This window comes from Diuraphis noxia, unplaced genomic scaffold (assembly GCF_037042655.1).
Source record: "Diuraphis noxia isolate RWA-SAM2 unplaced genomic scaffold, SU_Dnox_SAM2 contig0005, whole genome shotgun sequence".
NCBI classification, from domain to species: domain Eukaryota; kingdom Metazoa; phylum Arthropoda; class Insecta; order Hemiptera; family Aphididae; genus Diuraphis; species Diuraphis noxia.
The window spans coordinates 30,782,554-30,794,948 of NW_028301715.1; the positions used below are offsets into that span (position 1 = coordinate 30,782,554).

Consider the following 12,395-nt stretch of genomic DNA (forward strand, 5'->3'; position numbering starts at 1 on the left):
AACCATCACTGCTGTGGCACTCTTAAATTGCCTTCGGTTTGATACAGAATATACAATAAAATTGTAACTTTTATTTTCATTACGGTATTATTACTGTTATTTTTTTCTCTCGAAAACTTTCGTTTCGTGCCATAATATATAATATCGCTTTTCAAGACCACTCTGTGAATATAAAATAATTTCAGATATTTCTTTCTCCGATATAATGATGTAATCATAATACTAGGTGGAAACGTCTGAGCCATTTTATAATGGTTTTGAATAAAAAAAGTAGTTCCGTCTTGGTGCGAGCTGACACGAATGATGGTAACAAAAAACACTGCGAAACGACATGCCGCAATAATTATATTCGATTTTAATAATTAATGACGTTCCGGTTATAAATACGTGACGATTATTTATACGAGTGTTATACAGTTATACTATATTATACTGTACGTTCATTAAGCCTTTCGTTATTGTTGTACGATCACTTGTACAACAGCCATTTTCAGTTGTTTCGCTTGTATTTGTGTCGCGCGTACGGTGAAATAATAAATTATTTTATTTTTACAAGTATTGAATACAGTTAATGTTAAAATTAGCGAAAATATTATCATATTTCAATTATTGCTTTAAATGTAATGACGACTACAGAAAAATCGATGACGTTCAATTATTGCTTTGAATGTAATGACGACTACAAGAAAATCGATGACGTATGTGCATTGTACGTCTAAACATGAATTTTTCTCATTGCAAGTATTACCATGCAATATATGACACAATATATGGCGACCGATTTGATGAATCGATGATGACCGTGACAACTAAAATAAAATTGGTTTATTAATAAATGAGTGAATTTCGTCTGCTCATATACATAATTTATGGGGTAGTGGGATCGCAAATATCCTTCATTGAAATTTAGCGGGTCGTCATAAATAGGGCTGAAAATTTGCAGGAAAATGCATTATTTTTAGCTTATACCGTAAAATATGCCTTCATTAACACAAGGGTACTAATAAATTCAATTTTGAAACTTTTATTTTAAAATTTTTTGATCAGCAAATTTAACAATATCATTGGAAGAGATCATATAATTGTACCTACATCATCTAAGAACGCAAATTGCTTACTTTTATTACGACAACACAAAGCAACAAAAGTGTACGAATTTAAATAAGCTATTTCTTTTTTTTAAATTTAATATAATTATAATTTATAGGTATAACCATTATGAAAAATTATTGAATTTTCTAGTCCAATTAAAATTTGGTATTAAAAAGGTTTTTTATGTGATGGAATTATAACTTCGGTACTTACGTGGCTTTCATTATTTTTTGTACTCACAAGAAAAAAATAATTTGACTGTAGTAAATGGTTGAATTTTTTTAGTTGTCCTAATTTTATTTAAAGAATTAACTTCACTCATATAGTCATATGTTATTTAATTTATTGTATACAGAAAGTATCTGATTGGTCAGAATTGTATTAAATTAACAATTAATACAGTATTAATTAGTTTATATAAATCTTATAACTATACAGTTTATATTAAAATATTTGTTTTAACTATATTAATAAGTTCCATCGACTATTGTTAAGTGTTTGTAAATGTAAATAATATGAATTTATTGTTTCATAAAATGTTGAAATGTAAACAAATAAATACGATATTTTAGCGTATAGGTAAACAGACAACGTGCAAACGGCAATCGGCTATCCATGTGCAAACGATGACGTAGACGGTTGTATTTAGGTAATCTATGTTCTATGTACTTATTATACTTTAACTTTCGCATAAACATACCACGTGATATAACTGCAGTAGTTTAGTCAAAAATATAATTATTTTAAGAGCAAATAATATTGGTCGGTATCGTGAAGACTGTTTTTCATAAACCCCGATAGAAAAAATATTCGACTTCATCGAATCCGCGAAAAATGTTGGCAAAAAATTATATTCGTGTGCATGACGGGTCTCTTCTATTGAGGCCTATGTCTTGTAAAGCGCGTATTGTTTTCTTATATGTATATTATATATAGGTGTGCACACAAAAAAAGGAACAAAAGAACAGGAAACCCTTCTGTATGTATAGTTATTGGGAAAAATAATATCGACAAACTTTAAAAAAAAAAAAACGTAATAATCGTACGGGGGTGAAAAAATATCCTCACACGCCTTTTGCGCGAGCTGTTGTTTTCAAACTGTCGTTATCGTATTATACATATGTATACTCGCGACAGTTGTGCGGAATTACACAGTTCGATACAATTTCAATCGTCACGAATAAAATATAATAATAATATATAATGTACGCGATAGCGCTCGGACATCGGGTGTGATAGGGTGAGAGAGTGCCTGGGGTGGAGTTGTCGGGGGGGGGGGGGGGGGGGATTCGACGTTTGGAAACGATGTTTTATAATATAATAATATTATTACATAAATCGAAAAAAAATTGCACTTAACAAGCGGTATTTTACGGAACGTTTGTAAACGTATATATTTATATGTATTAAATAACGATTTGCTTCGGCCAGCGTTTTTCTGTGAGGTATATTTTTTTTTTTTTTTTTTATAGTCGTCCTCACTGCTGCAGCGCGCAAATGGAACTGAGCCAGACGCTCGTGTTTTGCTCGAATCAGGTGTGTTTTTTCGCTCTTACACATAATTAAAATAAATAATATGTCTTCTATACATTTATGTATACAACTATGTATAACTTTATATTAAACTTTCGTGTCTAATTCTAAAACTTCAGTCCCCTACATTTGTGCAGGTAATCATATAACATATATAATATAGTGGTTATATTGTATATTATATTTTGTCCATATTATGTACGTTGTTCGGAAAGTATATGTATAATGACTTAGTACAGTACGACATCCGCCAAGGGGTGTTCTGTTTTGAACTATAAACAAGTCCTGAACCATCGGCAGAATAATAGGAGAGACTCCGATAAGACAATATCGTAATATTATTCCGAAGAAGTTTTCCTTCTCAAATTAATATATAGCCACATTGTAGTATATTAAATATTTAGTAGGTAAGATATATTAGTAGATATTATACATAGAAATTTGACGATCTCGTTGCAGTAGGTCGTATTATAAAGAAATATGAGATAGGGGTTTAAACGGAATAAATTATATTATAATATTGTACTATACATTGGTACCTATATAGATTTGTATATAGCTTACTCTTTACAGTACGTATAATAGGGTTAAAGATATGGGGAAAATTATATGATTTAAAAATCATCGTATATATAAATATAGTTACTATACTCTTTATAATAAACACATACATTTTATATTTTATGTGATTTCATTACTAAGGATTATTACTAGCGATCAAAATTTTATAAAAGTACAAGAAAAAAATCATGTGCTTGACAATTTACGAGAAAAATTGAGGTTCCCTCTTATTTAAAAAATAGTTTATATCACCATGATGATATAGTTGTATACACACACACACTATATTATAGAAAACTCCACTTTTGAAAAATCTAATCATCTGAAAATAACGTCTATATATAATATATACCTATGTATAATTTGTATATATTTTAAAATTGTCAAAAATCATAATTTGTGGATTAACTAATGTATTAGGGGATGAATTTGCTCGGTGATTCGCCCCGCATATTTATATCAAAACGGTAATCTTACTGCAAGCGGCACGTAAATCGGCATTTAGTATATACGAGTAAATTAGTATAATATACACGACAAATGTGCACGAGATTTAATCGGTCGGCGCCGATGTGTTTATACCTATATGTATATAATAAAAATTATATCCGACGTCGTCTTTGCCGTCCAAAAATAGTTAACGGGTTGCACGCTAAATGTTCGTTTAACTTTAATTCGCGCATTTCAAAACAGTTGTAATTATATTTTAATTACGTGGATACAGGGCCGTATTTAGGGGGGAGCTACAGGGTACTGTTGCCCCGGGCGGCTTAGTAGGAGAGGGCGGCTATTTTTTTTATAATTCAAATTTGTATTTTGTATAATGATTAATGAGGCGTATTTATTTTTTTTGCCTCTTGGTGTCAAATTCCTAAGTACGACCCCGCGTGAATATATATTGCTGCGTAGGAGGACCACATTCGAGAAATAAACTTATTAACGTCGCTTAAAATCGACCGACGGCAGTCAGTTTGTTTTATCGACACGGTTGATAAATATATACCTAATATAATGTACGTGCTGGAATGATTATTTGGGAAATATTTAAGGGCACATATTGAAGAAACGGTGTTTATTACGCGTAAAGCGACTAACGCGTGATATCTATCTTTTCATCATCGACAAACGCGTATTAATTTTTAAATATAACAATATTCATATGACGCGAGGCAGTGTCTACGGACATGTATATTTTTGTGGGGCGGTTCACCCCCTGTATTTAATTATGGTGATTTTATGATAGTTGAATTTACAATATAATTATGTGGGTGGTGAGTGGTGGTGGGCAGTGGTAGTGGTGGTAACTAATTTTTATACATTGTCCCACCAAATGAAAAATACCATTCGGCGCCACTGACGTGAGGCTCTACAATGAGGTTTGTATTTCTATAGGCGGTGGTAAAGCTAGATAATACCAGCTACATTATTATGGCGGACCAGCAACTTGTCCGAGACACGCCACTATTATTGCTATTCTGGAATGATTTATTACAAAAACGATTTTGATTCGACACGGAAACATATTTTTAATTTCACTGCAGTATAGGTACCAAACTGTGGTCTACAGGATGAAACACGTCGGAATCGGGATTACAACGAAGGTTCGGTCGTGGTGGACCCCTGGAATATATTACAGCCGCGATTGTCTTACCTACACGCGACGAATTTATATAAGTTACGAACAGCAGCTTTGAGCCACTGCTGAAAGCCGATGATGGTTACTTGACGTGTGGATATATGGATACGTATAACATAAAGATAATATCAAATGTTATCACTACATTATTAGTTATCACACTTCTTCTCCCGCGCCGTGTCTCATCATATCTAAGCCGGCGTGATGAGATTTATTTCGCACGCATCAATCATCGCGTAAATCGTAATATTAAAATAATAATAAATACATGTATATGTGTACGCGTGAATATAGCACCAGCCAGATTGTGCCTACAATCTACGAACTATATGTTATATATTATTATATGTGTAAGTGGAAGTATAGCAGTTTTAAAATGAAAAGTTGTAGGTATCTCATGTACAACCTAAACGTATGACGTATAGGTACTCGTACAACCCCTAACGGGGCCGCAACTGAAGTGTTTTATTTTTTTTCCCTGAAAACTTTAGAAGACTTTAATATTATAATTTATAATATAATGTACGCTCTCCCAACAACAGTAGGCAATAATCATACATATTTCTATCGTTATTATTTATGATGGTAGAAAAAACTTTTAATTTTTAAATCACCCTCTGGCCTCTACCCGTTCGATCTCGACCCAAAAACTTATTAAGCCATTTTTATGACGCTTCACTACGGCGTATACTCGTTGCCGGTCATTGTTTTATAGACGTATATACATAATATATACTTGGCTGGTATAATGGTACATCTAGCGTGTTGTTTTATAATGTAGCCACGACACGTTGAAGTACAAAAATAATATATTAATACTTTAACCGCTAAAAGCATACATCACGCATAATATATAATATATTATACACGCGTATACATATGTGTGAAAACTTTCAACAACGTGTGCTGTTGGTCTTATAATATATAATAGCTGGTTTTATAGCTAGATACTTTTCACGTGATGTTTTGAGCATGCTTTTCATTTGACCAATATATGTTAACTGTTAAGTCGCAGGAATTAATTTCACTGCTGTCGATTTAATGGTAATATTTTGGATATTTTCGTGTGTAAAAACTTAGCTTCAAAAAAAAAAAAATTAGCATATTGTTAGACTTTAAACGAATACCCACTGTAATACGTGTGCGGAAAAGCAATCAAAAGTTCATAAACATATAATTCACAGAATACAGAAAGCAGAAAACATAAGTATATTGATATCACAATAGACGTGCTTATAGCTGCATGCAGCATATTATGTTGCATATTTTGGAAGCCATTGAGTGCAGTTTCCGTTTATTAAAGGGACATATTATTATGTTGTACATTTTGTATACAAAAATATTTTTTTTGGTATAAAGAGGATATTGTTTAACTGCACTTTATAGCAGTGATTGGAGATGGAATTGAATTAAAACGCATACTATATTAATAAATTAAACAATCGGCCTATAATATTATGATCATAATTTATTATGTGTCAAATTATCTTATCTTTTATATTATTTATAAAAATTAATGTCTCTTTGTTTATTCTCTTTAGTCAATAGATTCAAAAACTCGTGGACTGTTTTCGATAAAAGTTATATCAATAGACTCTTTAATAGATTCCTTGAATCTCTGAAGGTGTTTATGAAGCCTGTTTTTTTTAAAACTACTTTACGTTACTTCATAAAGAGTAGCTCGAATGTAATATTATAATGACAACTCTTATAGTTAGATTTTTTATTTTGGACTTATTTTTTATATTAATACATAAAGACGAATATACCAATCCCAACGGATTTACATCAGCTTCTAACCCTATCTCCAGTTTTTTGTATTCACATAAAAAATACGTCCAGAATTAAGAAAATCATAAAATTTATCATTATAAATGAATTTATATAATTTTAACTAAATCCAAACAGAAAGATTGATTAATTTTAACTCGAGCGATGTCGGATAATATTACAGCTATAGTAATTTATATAATAGAATTAGTTACTTATTATATTCATTTTATTTTGTCATAAAATCGTTTATTGTTTATTCTTATAAAATCATTAGTTGATAAACTGATTATAATATTGTACCAGATACCGAAGTCTCTGGCCGTCTATATGCGTATCACTGAAGTACAATGCGATGTGTATATTATATAGGTATACTTTTTTATAGGGGATTAAAGCTCAAAAATAGAAAAATTAAAATAAATGCAAGATAAAACCCGCGTTTATTGATTGTACTTAATACTGATATAAATAGTTATAAATTACAAATAAATAAATTATAATACTATAATAATATGCAATTCAAGAAAGCGTATTGACCATGAAAACGTTTTGAAAAATAACAGATATATAGAGTGTAAGGTAGAGAACCATATAATGAATAGAGAGCGAAGGAAGATAGCCGAGCGGGTAAAATTTTGTAAAGACATTAATATTTATAAAGACCCTTGTAAAAACAAATATCCCTAAAACTATAATAATACGTTCGGGTATATAACACACTGTGTAAAATTAATAATACCTAAATAATTAAGCGAAAAATAATAATAATAATATTAATAATTGCGCGAATATATTGTGCAGTGTGCCTACAGGATTCCGATGACTCCGCATGCAACTCTGGAACCTGCGTGTCCGGTGGTCAGGCTGTCGGTGAACCCTCCGCGGCCCATGTCATCAGTGTCAGCATGCACGACCACAGCGCGACCCAGGATGTTGTGGGCGCCGACCAGCGAGATGAGTGAGTCCGAATAAGAGAACTGCGCCACCCCCGTGTTGTCAGCTTGGATGTTGCCCAAGTCTCCAGCGTGTCTGGTCTCGTCATTGGGTCCACCGTGTTTGTTCTGTGAAACAACAATAAACGACGTTAGTTTAAAAATATATAATTATGGGAAGTTATATATAATTTAGCAGAGTTTGGATAATATTACGCATGAAGTATAATATTATGAGTTAATACGCCACTACGCCAGTGCCAATAGGTGCAGATGGCATACTCGGAGATCGATAATCAAAATTCTTCAGAAATTTGGTGTCCTTAATATTACAATATAGAAATATAGCCTTCTGATAATATATATAACATCTGAACCACATTATATGCGAGAGGGTTGGTGTAGAAAAAACATTGTAAAATGAATTAAAATGTGGAATTATAGTTACGCGTAACTCGCGCGCGAGCTATTATAGATATGCTTATTAAAATATTGATTTAATCGTATATTTCAAAATCAAAACGTTTCAATATATATAATAAGTATAGACTAACTGCAATGGGGAGACGAAAAATATTTGCTTCTTGTGGCGTAAAAGTTGTTAATGTTGCACTTCCCCTCGTCCTTCTATATACCATTTATTATTAACATAATATTATAATATAACGTTTAAGAAGTTTTTTTTCATAAAATTATTACGTGTTCGTATATTTGTGTTTTTAGATTGTAATTTCTACAGAGACACGGAGTATATTTCATACGTGTTGCTTCATTAAACATTGATAAATTATAATTATCTATTGAAAACGAGTTTGGGTAATAGTATAGCGGTAGGTTAATTGGAGATTTTGGTTCGTAAAAATATGTGTAACACATGTACGTTATTGTGAAAAAGCAAACCATTTACCAACAAATGTTTTATATTATTACTATACTGATGATATACTTGCCACTTGGACACTTGGTATATAGGTATAAGTACGCCCATGAAGAATAATAGTTACAAAGTAGCGTTATAACATATTATATAATATATTTGAGACTTTGAGTACTTGTATAGTAAAGTCATTAGCCTTCATATTTTGTGACTTTAAGACTAATAGGTCGATACACAAATGTTTAATAAACATTGTTTATGATTGAACGTTGGTTTCTATAAGATAATATACGACTTTGAAACTATATAACTATTTAATTACATGCAAAGTGATTGAGGATTAAATACTTTCAAATTTGCACCTTTTCGAAAAAATTTGTAATATTACATTTAAAATATAATATATATTATAATAATACAATGTGCATGCATAGCCTAGCTATACTCTATAGATTTAGATTTGATAAGCCGAACATAATCTTCTCGATTGAAAATTCTGTATTGTCCAACCGTGAATAAACTCAAAACTATTGATCAAAATGGGAATCGTGAGATTAATTAATTATCAATACCGAGATTCTTTATGAATTAATAATGAGCAAAAACAAAAAAACCTGCGAATTCACAGACACAGACACACATAAATACGACGTGTAAAAAACGTAAATTTCGTTCTCACCACGAGACATTTAAATCTAAAAAAATCGCAATATTAATTGTTCAATGAATTGCCTTCGTAATAATAATAACACATAATTTATAGGTATTTATAATACTGTTATGAACAAGTAGTTATAAACATTAGCAATCAATTCGTATTTAATAGTAGGTATATTAAAAAAAAAAAAAAAAAATAGAATTATGAAATAAATAGTTATTGTGAGATAGAATAAATATCGGGTAATCCCGAAACTGCAGCACTATTTATACAGGAGACATTGTCCTAGTTAAATTAAGATACAAGGAATTTGATGAATGACAGATAGACAGTGGAGAGTGGAGAGTGCATTGGCTGCACATGTTCGATTAATAAACCAATTAATGATTGACTAGACGGGTGTTTGTTAATTTAATATCACTAAATCTACATTCTAACTTCAAGTACGAAGCTACGGTCAACTGACTTGTAACAATGACTATACAGCAATAATGTGCTACCGCGCATGGGGCACTAAATACAATTATACGAAATATATTACAATAATTGATTTTTTAAAACAATAGTGATATTCTTATACAATAGTACAATATACATTATATTATTATACACTATTCCGGTTTGATCAAATCGGATCGTATAACAAAACCTATCAACGTCGGGTAAACAAATACGCACGTCGCGTTATTATATAATTCAATAATGGACGCACGGAATTCGACGGTCGTTACGATATAATACGCTCGTAGTGTTATAACAATAATAATAATAATGATAATATATAATAATGTGAGAAACAGAGAGAGTGAGAGAAAGAGTGAAAGAGTGTGAGAGAGAGAGGAGGGGAGACAGTGCTTCCCGGCGCGTCGTTCAGAGACGACTTTAACGACCATGTCTTTATGTGCGGCGACCTCACAACGTCAAATTAGCTCCTGTAAATTAACTAAATGAAAAAATCAATAAACCAAAGACGGCGGGTCTCTAAACAATGGACCGCTGCAGCTGCCCCGTCGCACGTCGTCGTCGTCGTCGTCGTCGTACACAAAACATCAGCTAGGTACCTACACTGTCTTTTATATATATATATATATATATATATATATATATGTACATTGTAAGTATATATAATAATATGTATAGCAGCGTTATCGTATTGTTAACGTAACGCGCGTTTCAAATAACAAGAACGTGAAGAAGGAAAACTGTTTAATAATTTAACGTATAATATATGCTCCGGCCATATCGGGGGTGTGTTCTAGTCGAGGGTAAACCGTGCTTTTTTTCTTTTCGAAAATTGCAGCGGGAAACCGCTAAAGCACGCCGTCTTCTCCTCATCGACGCGTTTGAAAATATGTTCGTCCACGTTGACGACGGTGTCACCGCCACCGTGACATGAGAGATGATAAGAACGATATTAAGTTTATGATTACTAAGAATATGATGTTCAACGCGTAATAATTATTACAATACGCATTTCGAGCGTTTTCGTTAAACGATTACCACCTTGTATAATATAATAATGTGTGTGCGCGTTTATTACTGCAGGACGATAAATAATTCGAAATAAAAAAGATGGGGACAGGGGTGAATAAAAACGGAATGACAACAATAGCGGATCATCGTAATCTACCGCAATAAACAACATGGCATTAAGTAGGTATATACTATATATATACGACGCGCGACCAGCTTGTACCTATGCACAACGACATGTGCAGCGGTATTAAACCGTACACGTTGGCGGCATATATGCTCTGCGGGAAGCCACCTTAACAGACGCAATCCAAGAGCTGACAATAAGAAACGTCGCACGACGAATGCAATACTTAGCTCCTCCTTCTCCTCACGGGTGTCAAAACAACGTGTAAATAATTCAAAAGAAATATTTATATATTGTTTTATATATACCTACCAAATATTATTATGCGTCCTATAATGTGAGCTACTATATGTTGTACTGTAGTTTGAAGAAAAAAACGATGTTCTTTGTTTCATCGTCTCTTACAGTTCATTTCATAGTCTAAAAATCGACGCATATGCTTAATATAATATCATGAGCGGCCATTACAAAATATATTCATATACGGAAAAGATTGCGAGATTTATACGGCAATCGGAGCAGGTCCGTGCGCAGGATTGAATGATGGGGGCGTTTTGGTGTTTTGAAAAAAAAAATGTATAAAATAGATAGGTACATCAATAATTAGCAAATAGTTTTATAACACATTTATATTTATTATTTATTTTGTAAGTACCTACATTAAAAATTATGCATTATTACAAATAACATTATAAATTATTACATAGGTATTTATAGGCAATAGATCAAAATTGATTTTTTTGGTCATGATGGGTAGTTATGGGATCATTTGATCCTTTACGCACGGACCTGAATCGGTGAATTATAATAGGGAAGCGGCCTAAAAATGTTTAAGAGTTTCCCCTATCCCCTTAACTCTAATCCTTAATCTTCATCGCAATAATTTATCTATAAAAATGTGTTACAATAATAACTATTGATATTGGACAATACATTATTATGTAGGTATGTATAAAACAGAAACAATCAACATATTATATAGGTACATTTGGATTTGGTTGTATTATAATTTATGAGTTCGTGACTCAAATCTAATATTTTTGAATGATACAATGGTTGTGCTGCTGGCAGCTTTATGTATAGTAATATTTATAAAGGCTGACGATTTGATTCTAAAAATAAGATACATAACTATCATGATCAGTAGGGTAATACATTATTAAGCATATATATATATATATAATATATATATTATATATATATGGAAACTTATAGATATATTTGGTTGTATCATAATTCATCACTCAAACTCAAATCTAATATTTTTGAAGATATGATTTAATATAGGTATTATATCTATTTTACTTAAGGGTCACCGAATTTCCACTGGACGTTTCACTAATGTATGCAAAGACGTAAACTAATAACTGTAGTAACTATGTAAGGTCTCAAAAGCCAACCCTGTGCGTCCTCTATATAAATGTATGGCTAATATATATATACTATGCGTGTATATGTATTAGAACTGCTACTGAAGGCGAGCTATATATAACAATATTATATGTATAAAGGCTGACGATTCGATATAACTGTATTATAAGACGCCGCGCGTATTATATGCACATAACAGACCGGTGCAGTGATTTATGATTGACCTTTTTTTTTTCGTTTTCTTCAACCGTTCACGCGCGCGCAACGACCTTTGAATTTGCATTCTTCGCAAATATACGCCTTTAAAATACAAAAACTATATAGGACGAAACCAACAACAAGGGCGCGAGGATACCAACAGT

At 31.9% G+C, this 12,395-nt stretch overlaps 1 protein-coding gene across 1 annotated transcript in view; it reads right to left on the reverse strand.

Annotated features, from left to right (window-relative positions):
* LOC107165315 (Superoxide dismutase 3) overlaps positions 1–12,395 on the reverse strand; it is an 83,797-nt gene that overhangs the window by 11,335 nt on the left and 60,067 nt on the right. The window contains exon 4 of the mRNA XM_089229921.1: positions 7,406–7,656. Within this exon, the coding sequence (XP_089086047.1) occupies positions 7,406–7,656 (251 nt within the window). The remainder of the gene's footprint in view (positions 1–7,405; positions 7,657–12,395) is intronic.